The sequence below is a fragment of the Somniosus microcephalus genome, chromosome 9, assembly GCF_052327205.1.
Source record: "Somniosus microcephalus isolate GS21.2 chromosome 9, FLI_Smic_1.0, whole genome shotgun sequence".
NCBI classification, from domain to species: domain Eukaryota; kingdom Metazoa; phylum Chordata; class Chondrichthyes; order Squaliformes; family Somniosidae; genus Somniosus; species Somniosus microcephalus.
The window spans coordinates 249,570,325-249,595,886 of record NC_140995.1 but is presented as its reverse complement, the minus strand read 5'-3'; the positions used below and the strand labels follow the sequence as shown (position 1 = coordinate 249,595,886).

The 25,562-nt window shown below is 49.9% G+C and overlaps 1 protein-coding gene across 1 annotated transcript in view; it reads right to left on the bottom strand.

Moving 5' to 3' along the window:
- The window catches only part of klc1b (kinesin light chain 1b), a 135,586-nt gene that overhangs the window by 76,898 nt on the left and 33,126 nt on the right, over positions 1–25,562 (bottom strand). Inside the window, 4 exon segments of the mRNA XM_085998133.1 lie at positions 366–594; positions 942–1,017; positions 1,200–1,430; positions 2,591–2,851. Coding sequence (XP_085854259.1) covers positions 366–594; positions 942–1,017; positions 1,200–1,430; positions 2,591–2,839 — 785 coding nt within the window. The 5' untranslated portion in view covers positions 2,840–2,851.

Genomic DNA, 25,562 nt, shown 5'->3' with positions numbered 1-25,562 from the left:
CCAGAGAGAGACACACACAGAGCCAGAGAGAGACACACACAGAGCCAGAGAGAGACACACACAGAGCCAGAGAGAGACACACACAGAGCCAGAGAGAGACACACACAGAGCCAGAGAGAGACACACACACAGCCAGAGAGAGACACACACAGAGCCAGAGAGAGAGACACACAGAGCCAGAGAGAGAGACACACAGAGCCAGAGAGAGACACACACAGAGCCAGAGAGAGAGACACACAGAGCCAGAGAGAGAGACACACAGAGCCAGAGAGACACACACAGAGCCAGAGAGAGACACACAGAGCCAGAGAGAGACACACAGAGCCAGAGAGAGAGAGAGATACCGCGTCCGGCTACACACCCACCTGTAGACAAGCGCCAGGATGTTGAGCATGGTGGCCACGTCAGGGTGGTCGTGGCCTGACGTCTTCTCCAGATCCTCCAAGGCTTGTTTGCAGAGCGGCACGGCCACCTCATAGCGTCCCTGGGAGGCGTACTGGATGACCAGGTTGTGCAGTGTGCGGAGACGGGCTGGGATCTCATAACCACACTGCTGGGCAGCAGCTACCGCACTGCTGCTGTGAGGATGGGTCACTGCGAGAGGAAGAGACAGAGGGTCAGAGGGAGTGGGGGGGGGGGGGGGGGTGGTGCGACAGCAGGCAAGGGGGGCGCGAGGGAGAGGGAGAGCACGGCGAGGGAGAGGGCGAGGGCGAGGGCGAGGGGCGAGGGAGAGGGCGAGGGAGAGGGCGAGGGAGAGGGCGAGGGAGAGGGCGAGGGAGAGGGCGAGGGAGAGGGCGAGGGAGAGGGCGAGGGAGAGGGCGAGGGAGAGGGCGAGAGGGGGGCGCGAGGGAGAGGGAGACTCGAGGGAGAGGGGGCGCGAGAGCGGGCGCGCCAGAGAGAGAGAGCGCGCGTGACAGAGAGACACCCACACCGATACTCACTCCCTCCTCCATGCTCCTCCTCCTCGGGGAAAAGATCATCCAGCGAATCTTTTGAAGAGTCGCCGTCCTTCTCCTCCTGTGTGCAAAATAAACACACACTTTTAAACCTCAATAAAGTGGTGGGGGGAGAGGGCGGGGGGGTGGTGGGGGGAGAGGGAGGGAGGGAGAGAGCGGGGGGGGGGGGGGGGGAAAAAAGAGAGCCGCGGGGCAAACAGAGAAGGAGCGGCAGGTGGACGGGCCGTGTACCCCGAGACGTACCGAGGGAGAGATGTCCTCGTCGTATTTCTTGAGCTGGTTAAGGAACTCGAGGTGCCTCTTCTCCTCCTCGAGCTGGGCCACTGTCTGCTCGCTCTTCTGCAGCTTCTGCTGGGTGTTAGCCAGCTCATCCCGCAGCCACTGGTTCTCCTGGCACAGCCTCCTCACCTGGGCTCGCAGCTTCTGCTTCTCCGACTCCACCGCATTCAGGTGGTTCGACAGCGCCATCATCACCTGTGGAAACACACACGGCCCCGCGTCAGACACCGGGGGAACCGCACCCACGTCAGACACCGGGGGAACTGCACACACCGCTCCACGTCAGACACCGGGGGAACCGCACACACCGCTCAGCGTCAGACACCGGGGGAACCGCACACACCGCTCAGCGTCAGACACCGGGGGAACCGCACGCACCGCTCAGCGTCAGACACCGGGGGAACCGCACACCGCCTCGCGTCAGACACCGGGGGAACCGCACACACCGCTCAGCGTCAGACACCGGGGGAACCGCACGCACCGCTCAGCGTCAGACACCGGGGGAACCCGCACACCGCCTCGCGTCAGACACCGGGGGAACTGCACACACCGCTCCGCGTCAGACACCGGGGCACCGCACAGAACGTGACCCAGAGGCCCCCCAAGGCCCGCGTCAGACACCGGGGGAACCGCACACACCGCCCCGCGTCAGACACCGGGGGAACTGCACACACCGCTCCGCGTCAGACACCGGGGCACCGCACAGAACGTGACCCAGAGGCCCCCCAAGACCCGCGTCAGACACCGGGGGAACCGCACACACCGCCCCGCGTCAGACACCGGGGGAACTGCACACACCGCCCCGCGTCAGACACCGGGGGAGCCACACACACCGCCCCGCGTCAGACACCGGGGGAACTGCACACACTGCTCCGCGTCAGACACCGGGATAACCACACACCGCCCCGCGTCAGACACCGGGGGAACCGCACACACCGCCCCGCGTCAGGCACCGGGGGAACCACACACCGCTCCGCGTCAGACACCAGGGCACCGCACATAACGTGACCCAGAGACCCCCCACGCACCCCAGAGACCCGCGTTAGACACCGGGGGGAACCGCACACACCGCCCCACGTCAGACACCAGGGGAACCACACACCGCCCAGCGTCAGACACCGGGGGAACAGCGCACACCGCCCCGCGTCAGACACCGGGGGAACTACACACCGCCCAGCGTCAGACACCGGGGGAACAGCACACACTGCCCCGCGTCAGACACCGGGGGAGACCACACACCGTGACCCAGAGACGCCCCCCCCCCACCGCCCCGAGACCCGCGTCAGACACCAGGGGAAACGCACACACCATGACCCAGAGACCCCCCACCCCCGTCCCTTCCCTCCCCCAGGTACCTGTGCCTCGCCCAGGCCCAGCTCGATCATCTCCACCGACTTCCTGATGAGGTTGGACTTCTCGTGGACCAGGTTGGCCTCTTCGTCCTTCTTCAGACATTTGATGGTCTCCAGGAGGCTGTGCAGGATGGAGTTATGCTCATTCTTTAACGCCTCCAGTCCCTGAATCACTACCTTGGTGTTGGAGATGATGTCCTCTTGGCTCAGCTTCTCCAGCTTCTCATCTCGTGGGTAAACCATCGTGGACATGTCGCTGGGCACCTGTCAGAGACCAGAGACGTGGGTCAGAGCAGACCCTAACCGTGACCCCGCGAGAGAGACCCTAAACCGTGACCCCGAGAGAGACAGACCCTAAACCGTGACCCCGCGAGAGAGACAGACCCTAAACCGTGACCCCGCAAGAGACAGACCCTAAACCGTGACCCCGAGAGAGAGACCCTAAACCGTGACCCCGAGAGAGACAGACCCTAAACCGTGACCCCGAGAGAGAGACAGACCCTAAACCATGACCCCGAGAGAGAGACCCTAAACCGTGACCCCGCTGGGCGAGGGACCTGAGCTGATCTATGACCTTGTGGAGGCTGAGAGTCTCCCCTCCAGCCCTCCGTAAGGTATTTCTGTAGACCTGCCTCTACACACCGCAGTCCCCATTCTCCCAATTCCCAGGCACTCTGCTCTTAACCTGCTTCCAGGCAGTGGTTGCTAGGAGATGTGGAGGTCAGAATCTCCCCATCCCCCCTCCGAAGTACCAAGTAATTAATGGACTAAGGTTCATAGAGTTCACCGACCACCATCCTGGCAGTGGCATGATCCAACAATAGTGGAGTTATTGACTGATCACAGCAATCAATCTCGATCAGTGAGTCAGCAACAGATCCAGACACGAGGGGAGGAAACCCCAGTGGTGGAGAGCTTTGGGAACCTGTTCCACCCGAGCACTCCGCACTCACCATATCGTCTCTCAAATTACTCATAGTATTAACAGCAGACATAGGCCAGTCGGCCAAAAGGTCCACGTCGGTGTTAATGCTCCACACGCGCCTCCTCCCACCCTACTTCACCTCACCCTATCAGCGAAACCCGCTGTTCCTTTCACCCTCATGTGTTTATCCAGCTTCCCCTTAAATGTATCTCTGCTATTCGCCTCATCCACTCCCTGTGGCAGCGAGTTCTACATTCTCACCTCTCTCTGGGTAAAGAAGTTCCTTCTGAATTCCTTGTTGGATTACGCAAATACTGCTTCCCAAAATATTATTCTCGAAAAATCTAAAGTCCCCCGAGGGAGTCCCTCCCTCCCTCCCTACACTGGGCCAGTCTCCCGAGGGAGTCCCTCCCTCCCTCCCTACACTGGGCCCGTCTCCCGAGGGAGTCCCTCCCTACACTGGGCCCGTCTCCCGAGGGAGTCCCTCCCTCCCTCCCTACACTGGGCCAGTCTCCCGAGGGAGTCCCTCCCTCCCTCCCTACACTGGGCCCGTCTCCCGAGGGAGTCCCTCCCTCCCTCCCTACACTGGGCCAGTCTCCCGAGGGAGTCCCTCCCTCCCTCCCTACACTGGGCCCGTCTCCCGAGGGAGTCCCTCCCTCCCTCCCTACACTGGGCCAGTCTCCCGAGGGAGTCCCTCCCTCCCTCCCTACACTGGGCCCGTCTCCCGAGGGAGTCCCTCCCTCCCTCCCTACACTGGGCCCGTCTCCCGAGGGAGTCCCTCCCTCCCTCCCTACACTGGGCCCGTCTCCCGAGGGAGTCCCTCCCTCCCTCCCTACACTGGGCCAGTCTCCCGAGGGAGTCCCTCCCTCCCTCCCTACACTGGGCCAGTCTCCCGAGGGAGTCCCTCCCTCCCTCCCTCCCTACACTGGGCCCGTCTCCCGAGGGAGTCCCTCCCTACACTGGGCCCGTCTCCCGAGGGAGTCCCTCCCTCCCTCCCTACACTGGGCCCGTCTCCCGAGGGAGTCCCTCCCTCCCTCCCTACACTGGGCCAGTCTCCCGAGGGAGTCCCTCCCTCCCTCCCTACACTGGGCCCGTCTCCCGAGGGAGTCCCTCCCTCCCTCCCTACACTGGGCCCGTCTCCCGAGGGAGTCCCTCCCTCCCTCCCTACACTGGGCCAGTCTCCGAAACACGGCCAGGCACATGTCTAGCTCCCTTCTCACTGGGACTGTGCTCAGAATAGAGAGCTTGCTCAGGTGGTTACAAGGAGGGAACATGTGATGAATGACAGCTTTGGGTCGGGGCAATAATCCGGGGCCAGGGGGCAATACAAAGCACAGCTGTCCTGGGAACTAAACTCCATGCTAACAGCACTCGCAGCCGTCAGTGGCTCCACACACTACCCAGCAGAGCAAGAGCGCCCCTTTCAAAGAAAGAACTTGCATTTCTCCAGTGCCTTTCACAACCACAGTACGTCCTAAAGCGATTCACTGCCATTGAGGTACTTCTGAAGTGTAGTCACTGTCGTAATGTAGGAAACGCGGCAGCCAATTTACACACAGCAAGATCCCACAAACTGCAATGAGATAAATGACCAGATAATCTGGCCAGATCCCTTGGACTGCACTGGAGCAGTGAGCCTGGGAACCATGCACGTCGCAGTGAGGGCTGCACTGGAGGAGTGACGGGGAACCATGCACGTCGCAGTGAGGGCTGCACTGGAGGAGTGACGGGGAACCATGCACGTCGCAGTGAGGGCTGCACTGGAGGAGTGACGGGGAACCATGCACTACACACGGTGCAGTGAGGGCTGCACTGGAGGAACGATGGGGAACCATGCACGTCGCAGTGAGGGCTGCACTGGAGGAGTGACGGGGAACCATGCACGTCGCAGTGAGGGCTGCACTGGAGGAGTGACGGGGAACCATGCACGTCACACGGTACAGTGAGGGCTGCACTGGAGGAGTGACAGGGAACCATGCACGTCGCAGTGAGGGCTGCACTGGAGGAGTGACAGGGAACCATGCACGTCACAGTGAGGGCTGCACTGGAGGAGTGACGGGGAACCATGCACGTCGCAGTGAGGGCTGCACTGGAGGAGTGACGGGGAACCATGCACGTCACACGGTGCAGTGAGGGCTGCACTGGAGGAGTGACGGGGAACCATGCACGTCACAGTGAGGGCTGCACTGGAGGAGTGACGGGGAACCATGCACGTCACAGTGAGGGCTGCACTGGAGGAGTGACGGGGAACCATGCACGTCGCAGTGAGGGCTGCACTGGAGGAGTGACGGGGAACCATGCACGTCGCAGTGAGGGCTGCACTGGAGGAGTGACGGGGAACCATGCACGTCACACGGTGCAGTGAGGGCTGCACTGGAGGAGTGACGGGGAACCATGCACGTCACACGGTGCAGTGAGGGCTGCACTGGAGGAGTGACGGGGAACCATGCACGTCACAGTGAGGGCTGCACTGGAGGAGTGATGGGGAACCATGCACGTCACACGGTGCAGTGAGGGCTGCACTGGAGGAGTGATGGGGAACCATGCACGTCGCAGTGAGGGCTGCACTGGAGGAGTGACGGGGAACCATGCACTTCACACGGTGCAGTGAGGGCTGCACTGGAGGAACGATGGGGAACCATGCACGTTGCAGTGAGGGCTGCACTGGAGGAACGATGGGGAACCATGCACGTCGCACGCAGCAGTGAGGAGCCTAGGAACCATAGGCATATAAACAGTAAAAGGGTAGTAAGAGGAGGGGTGGAGCCGATTAGGGACCAAAAAGGAGACCTACGCATGGAGGCAGAGGGTATGGCTGAGGTACTAAATGAGAACTTTGCATCTGTCTTCACCAAGGAAGAGGATGCTGCCATAGACATAGTGAAGGAGGTGGCAGTGGAGTTACTTGATAGGATAAAAATTGATAAAGAGCTATTAGAAAGGCTGGCTGTACTTAAAGTAGATAAATCACCAGGAGCGGATGGGATGCATCCTAGGATGCTGAGAGAATTGAGGGAGGAAATCGCGGAGGTACTGGCCATAATCTTCCAGTCCTCCTTAGATACGGGGTGGTGCCAGAGGACTGGAGAATTGCAAATGTTACGCCCTTGTTCAAAAAAGGGTGTAAAGATAAACCCAGCAACTACAGGCCAGTCAGTTTAACCTCGGTAGTGGGGAAGCTTTTAGAAACAGCAATCAGGGGCAAAATTAACAGTCACTTGGATAGCTGTGGATTAATTAAGGAAAGCCAGCACGGATTTGCTAAAGGCAAATCGTGTTTAACTAACTTGATCGAGTTTTTTGATGAGGTAACAGAGAGGGTTGATGAGGGTAATGCGGTTGACGTGGATTACATGGATTTCCAAAAGGTGTTCGACAAAGTGCCACATAATAGGCTTACCAGCAAAGTTGAAGCCCATGGAATAAAAGGGACAGTGGCAGCATGGATAGGGAATTGGCTCAGTGACAGGAAACAGAGAGCAGTGGTGAAGGGTTGTTTTTCGGACTGGAGGAAGGTATACAGTGGGGTTCCCCAGGGGTCGGTACTAGGACCACTGCTTTCCTTGCTATATATTAATGACTTGGACGTGGGTGTACAGGGCACAACTTCAAAATCTGCAGATGACACAAAACATGGAAGTATAGTGAACAGTGAGGAGGAGAGTGATAGACTTCAGGAAGACATAGACAGGCTGGTGGAATGGGCGGACACGTGGCAGATGAAATTTAACGCAGAAAAGTGTGAAGTGATACATTTTGGTAGGAAGGAGGAGGAGAGGCAATATAAACTAAAGGGTACATTCCTAAAGTGGGTGCATGAACAGAGAGACCTGGGGGTATATGTGCAGGGAGGGGAGGGGAGACCCCCAGGGAGGGGAGGGGAGATCCCCCAGGGAGGAGAGCGGCGCGGGAATCTCGGAGCGGTGGAGTGAGTATAAAAGAGGCTCCCAGAGACCAGGTAGGCCTCAGTGCGGCGCGAGCGGCGGCGGGAATCGCGGAGCGGCGTGTTTAAAAGAGGCTCCCAGAGACCATGTCAGTTTACTAATCTCCAATCTCCGAACTCAGACGGAAGGAGAGAAGTAAAAAGTAATCGAAGTGTGACGTCACCAGAAAGCAGGTAGGTGATTGGTTGGTGAGTATTTCTCTCTTTTTTAAACTTTAACTCTGTGGTTTATAGTTTCTAAAGTCTCTGTGGTGTAGCAGGCACGGTTTGTAATCCAGGGCCCTTAAATATACCATTTAACTGTGGTGCAATTGGTGGGATTGATTTGATTTAATTGCAATTAATTAAAGGGTAAGTCATGGCAGGACAGCCCGGTGCCGTGGTATGCTCCTCCTGCGATATGTGGGAATTCAGGGACACTTCCTGTGTCCCCGACAACTACGTGAGCAGGAAGTGTATCCAGCTGCAGCTACTGGCAGACCGCATTGCGGTGCTGGAGCTGCGATTGGATACATACTGGACCATTCGCGAGGCTGAGAACGTTGTGGATATCACGTTTGATCAGTTGGTCACACCGCAGGCAAAGGTTGGGCAGGCAGGAAGGGGAATAGGTGACCAGACAGAGTACTAGGCACAGGCAGGTAGTGCAGGGGTCCCCTGTGGATATCCCCCTCTCAAACAGATACACCACTTTGTGTACTGTTGGGGGATATGGCTTATCAGAATAAGGCAGCAGCAGCCAATTTCCTGGCGCCAGGGTTGGCTCTGCTGCACAGGACGGGAGGAAAAAGAGGGGTAGAGCTATAGTAATAGGGGATTCTATTGCAAGGGGAATAGATAGGCGTTTCTGCGGCCGCAAATGAGACTCCAGGATGGTGTGTTGCCTCCCTGATGCAAGGGTCAAGGAGGTCTCAGAGCGGCTGCAGAACATCTTGGAAGGGGAGGGTGAACAGCCAGTTGTCGTGGTGCATATAGGTACCAACGCTATAAGTAAAAAACGGGATGAGGTCCTAAAAGCTGAATATAGGGAGTTAGGAGGTAAATTAAAAAATAAGACCTCAAAGGTAGTAATCTCAGGATTGCGACCAGTGCCACGTGCTAGTCAGAGTAGAAATAGAAGGATATTTCAGATGAATACGTGGCTAGAGGAATGGTGCCAGGGGGAGGAATTCAAATTCCTGGGAAATTGGAACCGGTTCTGGGGGAGGTGGGACTAGTTCAAACCGGACGGTTTGCACCTGGGCAGGGCCGGGACCGATGTCCTAGGGGGAGTGTTTGCTAGTGCTCTGGGGGAGGGTTTAAACTAAAATGGCAGGGGGTTGGGAACCTGAGCAGGGGGACAGAGGAAAGGGAAACAAGGATAAAAGCAAAAGATAGGAAGGAGAAAAACAAAAGTGGCAGTCAGAGAAATCAACGGTTTAAATCAAACATGGCCACAGTAAATAATAATTCTAATAGGTCTAAGAGCATTAAAAAAACAAGCCTGAAGGCTTTGTGTCTTAATGCGAGGAGCATTCGTAATAAGGTGGATGAATTAGCTGCGCAAATAGAGGTAAACGAATATGATTTGATTGGGATTACGGAAACATGGCTCCAGGGTGGCCAAGGCTGGGAACTCAACATCCAGGGGTATTCAATATTCAGGAAAGATAGGCAAAAAGGAAAAGGAGGTGGGGTAGCATTGCTGGTTAAAGAGGGGATTAACACAATTGTAAGGAAGGATATTAGCTCTGATGTTGTGTAATCTGTATGGGTAGAACTGAAAAATACCAAGGGGCAGAAAACATTACTGGGAGTGGTATATAGACCTCCAAACAGTAATGCGGAGGTTGGGGATGGCATTAAAAGGGAAATTAGAGAAGCGTGCAATAAGGGCACAGCAGTCATCATGGGTGACTTTAATCTACATATAGATTGGGCTAACCAAATTAGTAACAATACTGTGGAGGAGGAATTCCTGGAGTGTTTACGGGATGGTTTCCTGGACCAATATGTCGAGGAACCAACCAGAGATCAGGCCATCTTAGACTGGGTATTATGTAACGAGAAAGGATTAATTAGCAATCTTGTTGTGCGAGGCCCCTTGGGTCGGAGCGATCATAATATGATCGAATTCTTCATTAAGATGGAGAATGAAGTAGTTGACTCAGAGACTAGGGTCCTGAATTTAAATAAAGGAAACTATGATGGTCTGAGGCACGAGTTGGGTAGGATTGATTGGGGAATGTCACTCAAAGGGTTAACGGTGGATAGGCAATGGCAAACATTCAAAGACCGCATGGATGAACTAGAATTTGTTCATCCCAGTTTGGCATAAAAATAAAACAAAAAAGGTGACTCAACCATGGCTAACGAGGGAAATTAGGGATAGCATAAGATCCAAGGAGAGGACATATAAATTGGCCAGAAAAAGCTGTAATCCAGAGGATTGGGAGCAGTTTAGGATTCAACAAAGGAGGACAAAGGGATTAATTAAGAAAGGGAAAATAGAATATGAGAGTAAGCTTGCAGGGAACATAAAAACTGACTGTAAACATAGAAGATAGGAGCAGGAGTAGGCCATTCGGCCCCTCGAGCCTGCTCCGCCATTCGATGAGATCATGGCTGATCATCCAAACTCAGTACCCTGTCCCTGCCTTCTCCCCATATCCCTTGATACCATTAGCTCTAAGAAATATATCTAACTCCTTCTTGAATATATTTAACGACTTGGCCTCAACCGCCTTCTGTGGTAGAGAATTCCATAGGTTCACCACTCTCTGGGTGAAGAAATTCTTCCTCATCTCTGTCCTAAATGGCTTACCCCTTATCCTTAGACTATGACCCCTGGTTCTGGACTCTCCGACCATCGGGAACATTCTGCCTTCATCTAGTTTGTCCAGACCGGTCAGAATTTTATAAGTTTCGATGAGATCCCCTCTAATTCTTCTAAACTACAGCGAGTATAAGCCCAATCGACCCTATCTCTCCTCATACGTCATTCCTGCCATCCCAGGGATCAGCCTGGTGAATCTTCGCTGAACTCCTTCCATGGCAAGAACATCCTTCCTCAGATAAGGCGACCGAAACTGCACACAGTACTCAAGGTGTGGTCTCACCAAGGCCCTGTACAGCTGCAGCAGGACATCCTTACTCCTGTACTCAAACCCTTTCGCTATGAAGGCCAACATACCATTTGCCTTCTTCACCGCCTGCTGCACCTGCATGCTTACCTTCAGCGACTGGTGCACAAGGACACCCAGGTCTCGTTGCACTTCCCCTTCTCCCAATCTATTGCCATTCAGATAATAGTCTGCCTTTCTGTTTTTGACACCAAAGTGGATAACCTCGCATTTATCCACGTTATATTGCATCTGCCATGCTTCTGCCCAATCACCCAACCTGTCCAAATCATCCTGGAGTTTCTCGGTATCCTCCTCGCAGCGCACACGCCCACGCAGCTTTGTGTCGTCTGCAAACTTGGAGATATTACATCTAGTTCCCTTATCTAGATCATTAATGTATATTGTGAATAGCTGGGGTCCAAGGACCGATCCCTGAGGTACCCCACTAGTCACTGCCTGCCACTCGGAAAAAGACCCGTTAATTCCTACTCTCTGCTTTCTTTCCGCCAACCAGTTCTCTATCCAAGTCAATACCTTGCCCCCAATCCCATGTGCCTTAACTTTACACGCTAATCTCTTATGCGGGACCTTATCGAAAGCCTTTTGAAAGTACCACATCTACTGGTTCTCCCTTATCTATTTTCCCAGTTACATCCTCAAAAAATTCCAGTAGATTAGTCAAGCACGATTTACCTTTTGTAAATCCATGTTGACTTTGTCCGATCCTGTCACTGTTTTCCAAGTGCTCAGCTATTACATCCTTTATAATGGATTCTAGCATTTTCCCCACTACCGATGTCAGGCTTACCGGTCTGTAATTCCCCGCTTTCTCTCTACCACCCTTTTTGAATAGTGGGGTAACATTAGCTACCCTCCAATCCATGGGTACAGTTCCAGATTCCAGCGAATTTTGGAAGGTGATCAGCAATGCATCTACTATTTCTAGGGCCACCTCCTTAAGTACCCTAGGATGTAGATTATCAGGCCCTGGGGATTAATCGGCCTTCAATCCCGTCAATTTCCCTAACACCATTTCCCTACAAAGACTGATTTCTTTCAGTTCCTCCCTCTCATCAGACCCTATGTTCTCCAACATCTCTGGGAGGTTATTTGTGTCCTCCTTTGTGAAGACAGAACCAAAGTATGTATTTAGTTGGTCTGCCATTTCTTTGTTCCCCATTATAACTTCCCCTGCTTCTGACTGCAAGGGACCTACACTTGATTTCACTAATCTTTTTCTCTTCACATATCTATAAAAGCTCACAGTCAGTTTTTATGTTCCCTGCAAGCTTACTTTCATATTCTATTTTCCCCTTCTTAATTAATCCCTTTGTCCTCCTTTATTGAATCCTGAACTGCTCCCAAACCCAATCCTCAGGGTTACCGCTTTTTCTGGCTAATTTATATTCCCTCTCCTTGGATCTTATGCTATCCCTAATTTCCCTTGTTAGCCACAGTTGAGTCACCCTTTGTGTTTTATTCTTATCCCAAATTGGGATGAACAACTTCTGTAGTTCATCCATGCAGTCTTTGAATGTTTGCCATTGCCTATCCACCGTCAACCCTTTGAGTGACATTCCCCAATCAATCCTACCCAATTCGCGCCTCATACCATCGTAGTTTCCTTTATTTAAATTCAGGACCCTAGTCTCCGAGTCAACTACTTCACTCTCCATCCAAATGAAGAATTCTATCATATTATGATCGCTCTGACCCAAGGGGCCTCGTACAACAAGATTGCTAATTAATCCTCTCTCATTACATAATACCCAGTCTAAGATGGCCCGATCTCTGGTTGGTTCCTCGACATATTGTTCCAGAAAACCATCACGTAAACATTCTAGGAATTCCTCCTCCACAGTATTTTTACTAATTTGGTTAGCCCAATCTATATGTAAATTAAAGTCACCCATGATGACTGCTGTGCCCTTACTGCATGCTTCTCTAATTTCCCTTTTAATGCCATCCCCAACCTCCGTATTACTGTTTGGAGGTCTATATACCACTCCCACTAACGTTTTCTGCCCCTTGATATTTCTCAGTTCTACCCATACAGATTCCGCATCATCAGAGTTAATATCCTTCCTTACAATTGTGTTAATCCCTTCTTTAACCAGTAATGCTACCCCACCTCCCTTTCTTTTTTGCCTATCCTTCCTAAATATTAAATACCCCTGGATGTTGAGTTCCCAGCCTTGGCCACGTTTCCGTAATCCCAATCAAATCATATTCGTTTACCTCTATTTGCGCAGCTAATTCATCCACCTTGTTTCGAATGCTCCTTGCATTAAGACACAAAGCCTTCAGGCTTGTTTTTTTAATGCTCTCAGACCTATATGAATTATTATTTACTGTGACCATGTTTGATTTAAACCGTTGAGTTCTTTGCCTTCTAATTTTGTTTTTCTCCTTCCTGTCTTTTGCTTTTTTCCTTCTTTCCCTTTCCTCTGTCTCCCTGCTCAGGTTCCCAACCCCCTGCCACTTTAGTTTAAACCCTCCCCCACAGCACTAGCAAACACTCCCCCTAGGACATCAGTCCCGGCCCTGCCCAGGTGCAAACCGACCCTTTTGTACTGGTCCCACTTCTCCCAGAACCGGTTCCAATGTCCAAGGAATTTGAATCCCTCCTCCTTGCACCATTCCTCTAGCCACGTATTCATTTGAAATATCCTCCTATTTCTACCTTTTATAGATATGTGAAGAGAAAAACATTGGTGAAGTCAAGCGTAGGTCCCTTGCAGGCAGAATCAGGGGAATTTATAATGGGGAACAAAGAAATGGCAGACCAACTAAATACATACTTTGGTTCTGTCTTCACAAAGGAGGACACAAATAACCTCCCAGAGATGTCGGGGAACATAGGGTCTGATGAAAGGGAGGAACTGAAAGAAATCAGTATTTGTAGGGAAATGGTGTTAGGGAAATTGATGGGAATGAAGGCCAATAAATCCCCAGGGCCTGATAATCTACATCCTAGGGTACTTAAGGAAGTGGCCCTAGAAATAGTAGATGCATTGCTGATCATCTTCCAACATTCGATGGATTCTGGAACAGTACCCATGGCTTGGAGGGTAGCTAATGTTACCCCACTATTCAAAAAAGGTGGTAGAGAGAAAACGGGGAATTACAGACCGGTAAGCCTGACATCGGTAGTGGGGAAAATGCTAGAGTCCATTATAAAAGATGCAATAGCAGAGCACTTGGAAAACAGTGACAGGATCGGATAAAGTCAACATGGATTTACAAAAGGTAAATCGTGCTTGACTAATCTACTGGAATTTTTTGAGGATGTAACTGGTAAAATAGATGAGGGAGAACCAGTGGATATGGTGTATTTGGACTTTCAGAAGGCTTTCGATAAGGTCCCACATAAGAGATTAGCGTGTAAAGTTAAGGCACATGGGATTGGGGGCAAGGTATTGACTTGGAGAGAGAACTGGCTGGCAGACAGGAAGCAAAGAGTTGGAATAAACGGGTCTTTCTTCGAGTGGGGTACCGCAGGGATCGGTCCTTGGACCCCAGCTATTCACAATATATATTAATGATCTAGGCAAGGGAACTAGATGTAGTATCTCCAAATCTGCAGACGACACAAAGCTGGGTGGGTGTGTGTGATGTGAGGAGGATGCCGAGAAACTCCAGGGTGATTTGGACAGGTTGGGTGATTGGGCAAAAGCATGGCAGTTGCAATATAACGTGGATAAATGTGAGGTTATCCACTTTGGTGGCAAAAACAGGAAGGCAGATTATTATCTGAATGGCAATAGGTTGGGAGAAGGGGAAGTGCAACGAGACCTGGGTGTCCTTGTGCACCAGTCGCTGAAGGTAAGCATGCAGGTGCAGCAGGCGGTTAAGAAGGCAAATGGTATGTTGGCCTTCGTAGCGAGAGGGTTCGAGTACAGGAACAAGGATGTCTTGCTGTAGTTATACAGGGCCTTGGTGAGACCACACCTTTAGTATTGTGTGCAGTTTTGGTCGCCTTATCTGAGGAAGGGTATTCTTGCCATGGAAGGAGTTCAGCGAAGATTCACCAGGCTGATACCTGGGATGGCAGAAATGACGTACGAGGAGAGATTGGGACGATTGAGCTTGTACTCGCTGGAGTTTAGAAGAACGAGAGGGGATCTCATTGAAACTTATAAAATTCTGGCAGGACTGGACAGACTAGATACAGGGAGGATGTTCCCGATGGTCAGGGAGTCCAGAACCAGGGGTCACAGTCTAAGGATAAGGAGTAGGCCTTTTAGGACAGAAATGAGGAGGAATTTCTTCACCCAGAGAGCGGTGAACCTGTGGAATTCTCTACCACAGAAGCCAGTAGAGGCCAATACATTAAATAATATTCAAGAAGGAGTTGGATATATTTCTTAAGGCTAAAGGGATCAAGGGGTATGGGGAGAAAGCAGGGACAGGGTACTGAACTTGGATGATCAGCCATGATCGCACTGAACGGCGGAGCAGGCTCGAGGGGCCGAATGGCCGACTCCTGCTCCTATCTTCTATGTTTCTGAGAGGGGAGGGGAGACCCCCGGGGAGGAGAGGGGAGACCCCCGGGGAGGAGAGGGGAGACCCCCGGGGAGGGGTGTCTCCCATTTACTGCTCATTTTCCTCAGCGCAGAATCAGCAATCTCACTGGCTGTCAGTCACTGAGCAAACCCATTTGTTTTGGCCCCATTGTAATGTCAGCAGGGTATCCAAGGAATCACGGTCTACCCTCGCACACGTGCACTCTCCAGGGTGTTGAGGCTACCCCTCCACCCCCGCCCTCGGTCACTCTAACTCGGCACCCCCCCCCCGACTGCAGACCGGCCCACAGGGCAGGGAAGCCAGGAGCTGGATTTTCAGGTTAGCAGGCTCCGCCCCTCACAGGCACTGCCTCAGGAATGCTGCTGGGCAGGGTGGAGAAAAATGTCCACTCGGCCTCACGCCAGGCTAAAACTTGGTGTCACCCAAGCTGAACCTTTATAAAGTGCTGGTTAGGCCACAACTGGAGTATTGTGTCCAGTTCTGGTCACCACACTTTAGGAAGGGTGTGAAGGCCCTTGAGAGGGTGCAGAGGAGATTTACCAGAATGGTTCCGGGGATGGGGGATCTTAGCTACAAGGACAGGTTGGAGAAGCTGGATTTGTTTTCATTTGAGCAAAGGAGGTTGAGGGGTGATTTGATCGAGGTGTACAAGATTATGACGGGTTTGGATAGGCTAGACAGGGAAAGGCTGTTCCCACTAGTTGATGGTACAATGACTAGGGGGCACAGATTTAAGGTTTTGGGCAAGAGATACAGGGGGGACGCGAGGAAAAACCTTTTTACACAGCGAGTGGCGAGGACCTGGAACTTGCTGCCGACGGAAGTGGTGGAAGCGGAGACCCTCAATGTTTTCAAGGCGAGACTGGATAGACACTTGAGGGAAATAAACTTGCAGGGCTACGGGGATAGAGCGGGGGAATGGGACTGACTGGATTGCTCTGCAGAGAGCCAGCACGGACTCGATGGGCTGAACGGCCTCCTCCTGTGCCATTATGACTCTATGACTATGAGTAGAGCAGGGGAGTTCTGCCTGGTGTCCTGGCCAATAGTTAGCTTTCAACCAACAGCACTAACAGAACAGATTATCTGGTCATTATCACATTGTTTGTGGGATCTTGCTATGGGCAAATTGGCTGCTGTGTTCCCTACATTACAACAGTGACTACACTTCATTGACTGAAGTTTTGGAAATGCCTTTCTAACTATTTGTCTCTTTATCCAGACACCTGGTAATTTTATCCCGGATTGCAGCCTCTAAACTTCTCCGTATCACAGATGTGAAGCCAACACTAGCAGGGTATGGTGCTGTGGTGGTTTTGTTACTGGACTAGTTGCTAATAATCCAGGGCTCAAATCCCACCACGGCAGTCTGAGAATTTCAATCTAAGAAAAAAATCTGGGACTGTTGAAAGAACCCAACGGATTCACGAATGTCCTTTAGGGAAGGAAAGCTGCCGCCCTTACCCGGTCATGGGCCTACATGTGACTCCAGTCCCACACCAACTTAACTCGTAAACTGCCCCAGCAAGCCCAGTTTTGTCGAACCAGGGCGACTAGGGATCAATGTTCCGGTCATCTGCAGGTTCCTGCCCAGGCTGCTCACCGGTTTCATTGGAAATGCTGCACAGGTGCCAGAATTGAAAGGGACTGTGCAGAACAAAGTGCAGCTTACAGGGAACACGGCTAGGGACAGGCAATAAATGTCGGACTGCCAGCGACACCCACATCCGGAGAATGAGTAAAAATAAACTGGCCTGTAATTACCCAGATGAGCTCTACGTCCCTTTGTATAAACGGGTATTATGTTGGCCAATTTCTGACACACATCCACACTCAGTAGAGCCAGTTTGGACCTCTGCTATTATCTCTCCCCTCTGAGGATCCGAGGGCGTTACCCCCCAGGCCCCAGCTATTTGTCTCCCTTTTGCAGAACGACGTGTAAAATTTTCCTTCTACCCAGCAGCGTAATCGCTCAGCGCACTCTCAAACCAGGATTCACCTTTTTCTTCCGTGAAGTATTTATTAAATAACTCGCCCATTTCTCGATCCCCCTCCACAGATCGACAGCTCGCTCCCCTCAGGGCTCCCACCTCATTGAACAATTCTCTTCTTAGCGACATATCGTTTAATAAAAAAAAACTTCACTCTTCCTGTCAATGTTTTTTGGAATATTCCATTGAAACATACAAGATTCTGAAGGGTATTGACAGGGTAGATACAGGGAGGATGTTTCCCCTGGCTGGAGTGTCTAGAGCCAGGGGTCACAGTCTCAGAATAAGGGGTCGGCCATTTCGGACTGAGATGTGGAGAAATTTCTTCACTGAGGGTGGTGAATCTTTGGAATTCTCTACCCCAGAGGGCTGTGGAGGCTCAGTCATCGAGTACATTCAAGGCTGAGATCGATAGATTTTTGGACACATAGAAACATAGAAGATAGAAGCAGGAGTAGGCCATTCGGCCCCTCGAGCCTGCTCCGCCATTCAATGCGATCATGGCTGATCATCCAATTTCAGTACCCGGTCCCTGCCTTCTCTCCATATCCCTTGATCCCTTTAGCCTTAAGAAATATATCCAACTCCTTCTTGAATATATTTAATGAATTGGCCTCTACTGCCTTCTGTGGTAGAGAATTCCACAGGTTCACCACTCTCTGGGTGAAGAAATTCCTCATCTCTGTCCTAAATGGCCTACCCCTTATCCTTAGGCTGTGACCCCTGGTTCTGGACTCCCCGACCATCGGGAACATCATTCCTGCATCTAGTCTGTCCAGTCCTGTCAGAATTTTATAAGTTTCAATGAGATCTCCGCTCATTCTTCTAAACTCCAGCGAGTACAAGCCCAATCGTCCCAATCTCTCCTCATACGTCATTCCTGCCATCCCAGGTATCAGCCTGGTGAATCTTCGCTGAACTCCTTCCATGGCAAGAACATCCTTCCTCAGATAAGGCGACCAAAACGGCACACAATACTCAAGATGTGGTCTCACCAAGGCTCTGTATAACTGCAGCAAGACATCCTTGTTCCTGTACTCAAATCATCTCGCTACGAAGGCCAACATACCATTTGCCTTCTTAACCGCCTGCTGCACCTGCATGCTTACCTTCAGCGACTGGTGCACAAGGACACCCAGGTCTCGTTGCACTTCTCCTTCTCCCAATCTATTGCCATTCAGATAATAATCTGCCTTCCTGTTTTTGCCACCAAAGTGGATAACCTCACATTTATCCACGTTATATTGCATCTGCCATGCTTTTGCCCAATCACCCAACCTGTCCAAATCCTCCTGGAGTTTCTCGACATCCTCCTCACAGCACACACGCCCACACAGCTTTGTGTCGTCTGCAAATTTGGAGATATTACATCTAGTTCCCTTGACTAGATCATTAATATATATTGTGAATAGCTGGGGTCCAAGGACCAATCCCTGCGGTACCCCACTAGTCACTGCCTGCCACTCGGAAAAAGACCCGTTTATTCCTACTCTCTGCTTTCTGTCTGCCAACCAGTTCTCTATCCAAGTCAATACCTTGCCCCCAATCCCATGTGCCTTAACTTTACACGCTAATTTCTTATGCGGGACCTTATCAAAAGCCTTCTGAAAGTCCAAATACACCACATCCACTGGTTCTCCCTTATCTATTTTACCAGTTACATCCTCAAAAAATGTCAGTAGATTAGTCAAGCACGATTTACCTTTTGTAAATCCATGTTGACTTTGTCCGGTCCCGTCACTGTTTTCCAAGTGCTCTGCTATTACATCTTTTATAATGGACTCTAGCATTTTCCCCACCACCGATGTCAGGCTTACCGGTCTGTAATTCCCCGTTTTCTCTCTACCACCTTTTTTGAACAGTGGGGTAACATTAGCTATCCTCCAATCCATGGGTACTGTTCCAGATTCCATCAAATGTTGGAAGATGATCAGCAATGCATCTACTATTTCTAGGGCCACTTCCTTAAGTACCCTAGGATGTAGATTATCAGGCCCTGGGGATTTATCAAGGGATATGGAGATCGGGCGGGAAAGTGGAGTTGAGGTCGAAGATCAGCCATGATCCTATTGAATGGCGGAGCAGGCTCGAGGGGCCGTGTGGCCTACTCCTGCTCCTATTTCTTATGTTCTTATGTTCCCTGTGTTTTCCTTATCCTGCTCTTAACCGCCTCTTATTTTCTTGTTCTGCTTCAGTTAGTATCCCCATTGTCTTTGTCCTCACAGACCCTCTTTCAATTTTAATTGCTCTCTAACCTCGATTTATCCACAACATGGAAAACTACTCACCACTTCCTTCTGTGAACGGAATATACTTATTCTGCACCACTGCAATCTCCTTTTTAAAAACATTCCTGTTAATTTCTCTTTCCACCTCACCTCAGTGACCTCGATCACCATTCTAAAATCTGTCCTATTCCAATCAGGTATTCTTGTTTTTGCACGAACTTTATCCCTTTCTAGTGGATTCTATAGAATCTACGGCACAGAAACGGGCCATTCGGCCCAACTGGTCTATGCTGGTGCTCATCGTCCACACGAGCCTCCTCCCACACTAAATCCCTCTTCTCATTCTGTCCCCGTATCCAACTAGTCCTTTCTCCCTCATGTAGAAATGCATTTAATGGGAGGCTTTGATCTATACTAATCGCCTCAACCACTCCCTGTGGTAGCGAGTTCCACATTCTCACCACTCTCTGGGTAAAGACGTTTGGACAGAATTCCCGATTGGATTTATTAGTGACTATCTTATAGTGATGGCCCCGAGTTCTGGTCTCCCCACAAGTGACACATCTAATAGGCTCACACAGAGCTCGTCTGCCTCATTACTCAGGCCTAGATCGAGGACTGCGCCACCCTTACAGACCAACTGACAGACTGCCTGAGGGAACCGGAACCAGCCCTCACAAGACACTGTATAACACTGGGGTACAGTACTGGTGGGTACAGGTCTGTCACTGTACAACACTGGGGTACAGTACTGGTGGGTACAGGTCTGTCACTGTACAGCACTGGGGTACAGTACTGGTGGGTACAGGTCTGTCACTGTATAACACTGGGGTACAGTACTGGTGGGTACAGGTCTGTCACTGTACAGCACTGGGGTACAGTACTGGTGGGTACAGGTCTGTCTCTGTATAACACTGGGGTACAGTACTGGTGGGTACAGGTCTGTCACTGTACAGCACTGGGGTACAGTACTGGTGGGTACAGGTCTGTCACTGTATAACACTGGGGTACAGTACTGGTGGGTACAGGTCTGTCACTGTACAGCACTGGGGTACAGTACTGGTGGGTACAGGTCTGTCACTGTATAACACTGGGGTACAGTACTGGTAGGTACAGGTCTGTCTCTGTATAACACTGGGGTACAGTACTGGCGGGTACAGGTCTGTCTCTGTATAACACTGGGGTACAGTACTGGCGGGTACAGGTCTGTCACTGTATAACACTGGGGTACAGTACTGGTGGGTACAGGTCTGTCTCTGTATAACACTGGGGTACAGTACTGGCGGGTACAGGTCTGTCACTGTATAACACTGGGGTACAGTACTGGTGGGTACAGGTCTGTCACTGTATAACACTGGGGTACAGTACTGGTAGGTACAGGTCTGTCTCTGTATAACACTGGGGTACAGTACTGGCGGGTACAGGTCTGTCTCTGTATAACACTGGGGTACAGTACTGGCGGGTACAGGTCTGTCTCTGTATAACACTGGGGTACAGTACTGGCGGGTACAGGTCTGTCACTGTATAACACTGGGGTACAGTACTGGCGGGTACAGGTCTGTCACTGTATAACACTGGGGTACAGTACTGTTGGGTACAGGTCTGTCACTGTATAACACTGGGGTACAGTACTGGTGGGTACAGGTCTGTCACTGTATAACACTGGGGTACAGTACTGTTGGGTACAGGTCTGTCACTGTATAACACTGGGGTACAGTACTGGTGGGTACAGGTCTGTCACTGTGTAACAGAGAGAGAGAGAGAGAGAGAGACAGAGAGAGAGACAGAGAGACAGAGACAGAGAGACAGAGAGAGAGAGACAGAGAGAGAGAGACAGAGAGAGAGAGACAGAGAGAGAGAGACAGAGAGAGAGAGACAGAGAGAGAGAGACAGAGAGAGAGAGACAGAGAGAGAGAGACAGAGAGAGAGAGAGACAGAGAGAGAGAGACAGAGAGAGAGAGAGCAGAGAGAGAGAGACAGAGAGAGAGAGAGAGAGAGAGAGACAGAGAGAGACAGAGAGAGACAGAGGAGAGACAGAGAGAGACAGAGAGAGAGACAGAGAGAGAGAGAGAGAGAGAGACAGAGAGAGAGACAGAGAGAGACAGAGAGAGACAGAGAGAGACAGAGAGAGACAGAGAGAGACAGAGAGAGACAGAGAGAGAGAGACAGACAGAGACAGAGAGAGACAGAGAGAGACCTTATTAAATCAATGTATCTGAAAAACAAATGCGGGGTCAAAATTGGAGACAAACGCACCGATTTCTTCACCCAGAGAAGAGGCGTCCGGCAGGGCTGCAATTTGAGCCCAACCCTGTTCAACATATACATAAATGAATTAGCAGACATGCTGGAGCAAAGCGAGTCACCAGGTCTCCGTCTCCTGGATGGAGAAGTGAAATCCCTGTTCTATGCGGACGACCTGGTTCTGCTGTCTCCCACAGAACAGGGATTACAGCAACAACTAGACCTACTCGACAAATACTGCCAAAATTGGGCTCTAACAGTAAATCGAAAGAAAACCAACATCATGATTTTTCAAAAAAGGCCCAGATGTCAGGAAAACAAATACCAGTTTACCCTCAGTGATACCACTATAGGACACACTATGAGCTACACCTACCTTGGTCTAACTATTACAGCATCAGGGAGCTTCAGCATAGCAGTGAATGCACTAAAAGAAAAAGCCCGAAGAGCCCTATATGCAATAAAAAGAAAATTCTACAACACCCAAATCCCAATCAAAATCTGGCTCAAAATATTTGACAGCATAATCCTGCCCATTGCACTGTACGGTAGTGAAGTATGGGGCCCGCTAAATCACCAAAGCTACACTAAATGGGAAAAACACACAATAGAAGCCCTACATGCAGAATTCTGCCGAAGCATCCTTCGCTCCCAAAGAAAAACGCCAACAAATGCATGCAGAGCCGAACTAGGCAGATACCCACTGATAATAAACTTCCAAAAACGAGCACTAAACTTCCTAAATCACCTCAAATCTAGCTCCCCAGACACCCTTCATTTCAAAGCCTTTCAGACCCAAGAGCTAAACCCAGAAAAGAGTCCCGAGTCAGCTGCTACTGAAACTAAGTACTCAGCCGGACCCTGACCAGCCCCAGACCAACACAGCCGTCCAAACACCAATCCGAGTGAACCAAATCATTAAACAATGCAAAGAAACCTACCTGGAACATTGGAACAAAATAACCGAAAGCCAAAGCAGATTAGAATGTTACCGGGCCCTAAAAAGAGAATATAAACTGGCAGACTACCTCACGACCATCAGAGACACAAAACAGAGACAGACCCTCACCAGGTACAGACTAAGCGACCACCAACTGGAAATTGAAAAAGGCAGATACAAGAAATCCTGGCAGCCTAGAGAGAATAGAATATGCGATCAATGTCTGGCCGGCGAGGTTGAAACAGAAATGCATTTCCTCCTAAAATGCGAAAAATTCAACACATCAAGAAACATATTATTCAACAAGCTAAGCCAAACAACCCCAGATTTCAAGGAATTGGATGACCTGTCAAAATTGAGATTAGTCCTAGGAGAAGGAGACAGACCATACCTTGGGGCCAAATATGTAACAACATGTCACAACCTGAGGACTGTTTAAAATTAAGACTGTTTAAAATTAATATTGAACGTACCAAATGAAGTACAAAGACTGTTTAAAATTAATATTGTTTAAAAGTAATATTGTATGTACCCAACAAATGTCAAATCGATTGACACCTACAGAATGTTGGAAAACTGTACCTTTTTGCTATGTAAGCTTTGGCAATATGGTTCTCTGTAAACTTTCATGCCAATAAAGCATTTGAATTGGAATTGGAATTGGAGAGAGAGACGGAGAGAGACAGAGAGAGACAGAGAGAGACAGAGAGAGACAGAGAGAGACAGAGAGAGAGAGAGAGAGAGAGAGAGAGAGCGAGAGAGAGAGAGAGAGAGAGAGAGCTGAGAGAGAGAGAGAGAGAGAGAGAGTACAGACCCTGAATTCCTAAAAGCTATAAAAGACATTGATATAATTGTGTTAACAGAAACATGGTGCCAAAAGGACATGCCGACCCACTGTCCTCCAATGTACCATGAAATCATTGTGCCCTCAGTAAAGAACACTGAGACACGCAAGGGCAGAACCTCCGGGGGAATCCTGGTGTGGTATAAAGGAGAACTGAACAAACACACCTCACCGATAAAACAGGGAAAATCACACGTATGGCTAAAATTAGATAAAAATATAGGAATAGCAAAAAACGATGTTTACTTATGTGCGATCTACATACCTCCAATAGAATCGCCATATTTTGAAGAGGAGTTATTTGATACTCTCCACATGGAAATCAGCCATTTCCAGGCCCAAGGAAAGGTGCTACTATGTGGGGACCTAAATGCAAGGACCGGATGTGAACCTGACTTCATAGACCCACAGGGCAACAACCATGTGTTTGGCCAGACCCCTCTATATGTCACACTAGCCATCGCAAATCGGAACAACCTCGATTGTGAAATAAATAAAAGCGGTAGGGAGGTAGTGCAACTCTGACGAGCCTTAGGCCTGTACATAGTTAACGGTAGGTTCAGAGGGGACTCCTTAGGGAGACTCATATATTCCTCAACTCTTGGGTCTAGTGTGGTGGATTATACAATCACTGACCTGGACCCCTGTGATATCAACCCATTCACTGTCAGGCAGCAATCCCCCCTCTCAGACCATAACCAAATAAATGTGTACCTTAAACTTTCTGCCCAAACTACAGACACAAAAAAGGAACCCAGTAAGCTCCATAAAATAAACCAGACATACAGATGGGCACCAGACAGTGGAGATAAATTCATCACAGCACTAAATTCACCTGATCTCACAAGTAAAATATCAAAATTTAAAGAAAATCTATATGAGATCACCAGAGATGGTGTAAACATGGCCATAGAGGATATAAATATGATCTTCCATGAGGCAGCTGTAAAAGCCGACCTTGTGAAACAGAAGAGGAAACGTTACAAACGACACAAGAAAAATGAGAAATGGTTTGACCACGAATGCAAAAATGCCAGAAAAGACCTGAGAAAAATATCAAACCAAAAACATCGCCAACCAAACAATCCAGACCTACGTACTAGATACAATGAGACCCTCAAAAGATATAAACACACCATTAGGAACAAAACACAAAATTATACCCACAAAATACTCGAAGAAATTGAAAACTCCATTAATCCAAATCAATTCTGGGAAATGTGGAATAACCTGAGTACAACACAATTGCAAGCATTACCAATCCAAGATGGCGACATCTGGAGAACACATTTTGAAAACCTCTACAAAGGCATCCCAATAAACGAAACAAACCCAAGTCAACATCATGTCACAGAAAAACTCCACACATTAGAAGCAACAATTAAAGACAACCAAAACCCTCTAGACTCCCCAATCACATGGAAAGAACTGGCCACAAAAACAAAATCTCTCCACCTAAAGAAAGCCTGTGGTCCAGACAACATCAAAAATGAAATGCTCAAGTTCAGCAACATGGAGATGCAGGGTGCTGTACTCAAGTTATTCAACATCATATTACGTTCAGGCTGTTTTCCCGATATCTGGTGCCAAGGACTCATCTCTCCCATATATAAAAGTGGAAACAAATCAGACCCAAATAACTACCGCGGCATCTGTGTCAACAGTTGTCTAGGGAAGTTATTCTGCAGTGTTCTAAATAGATTACTGGATTTTCTTAACAAACATAAGATCCTTAGAAAAAATCAAATAGGCTTCCTTCCAAAACACCGCACCACCGACCATATCTATACCCTTCACACTCTCATTGAAAAGCATGTACACCAAACAAAAAATGGGAAAATATTCGCTTGTTTCATTGACTTCAAGAAAGCCTTTGACTCTATCGGGCACGAAGGGCTCTATTACAAACTTCTTCAGTGTGGAATAGGGGGCAAAGTCTATGACCTTATTAAATCGATGTATCTGAAAAATAAATGCGGTGTCAAAATTGGAGACAAACGCACCTGTTTCTTCACCCAGAGAAGAGGCGTCCGGCAGGGCTGCAATTTGAGCACGACCCTGTTCAACATATACATAAATGAACTAGCAGACATGCTGGAGCAAAGCGAGTCACCGGGTCTATGTCTCCTGGATGGAGAAGTGAAATCCCTGTTCTATGCGGACGACCTGGTTCTGCTGTCTCCCACAGAACAGGGATTACAGCAACAACTAGACCTACTCGACAAATAC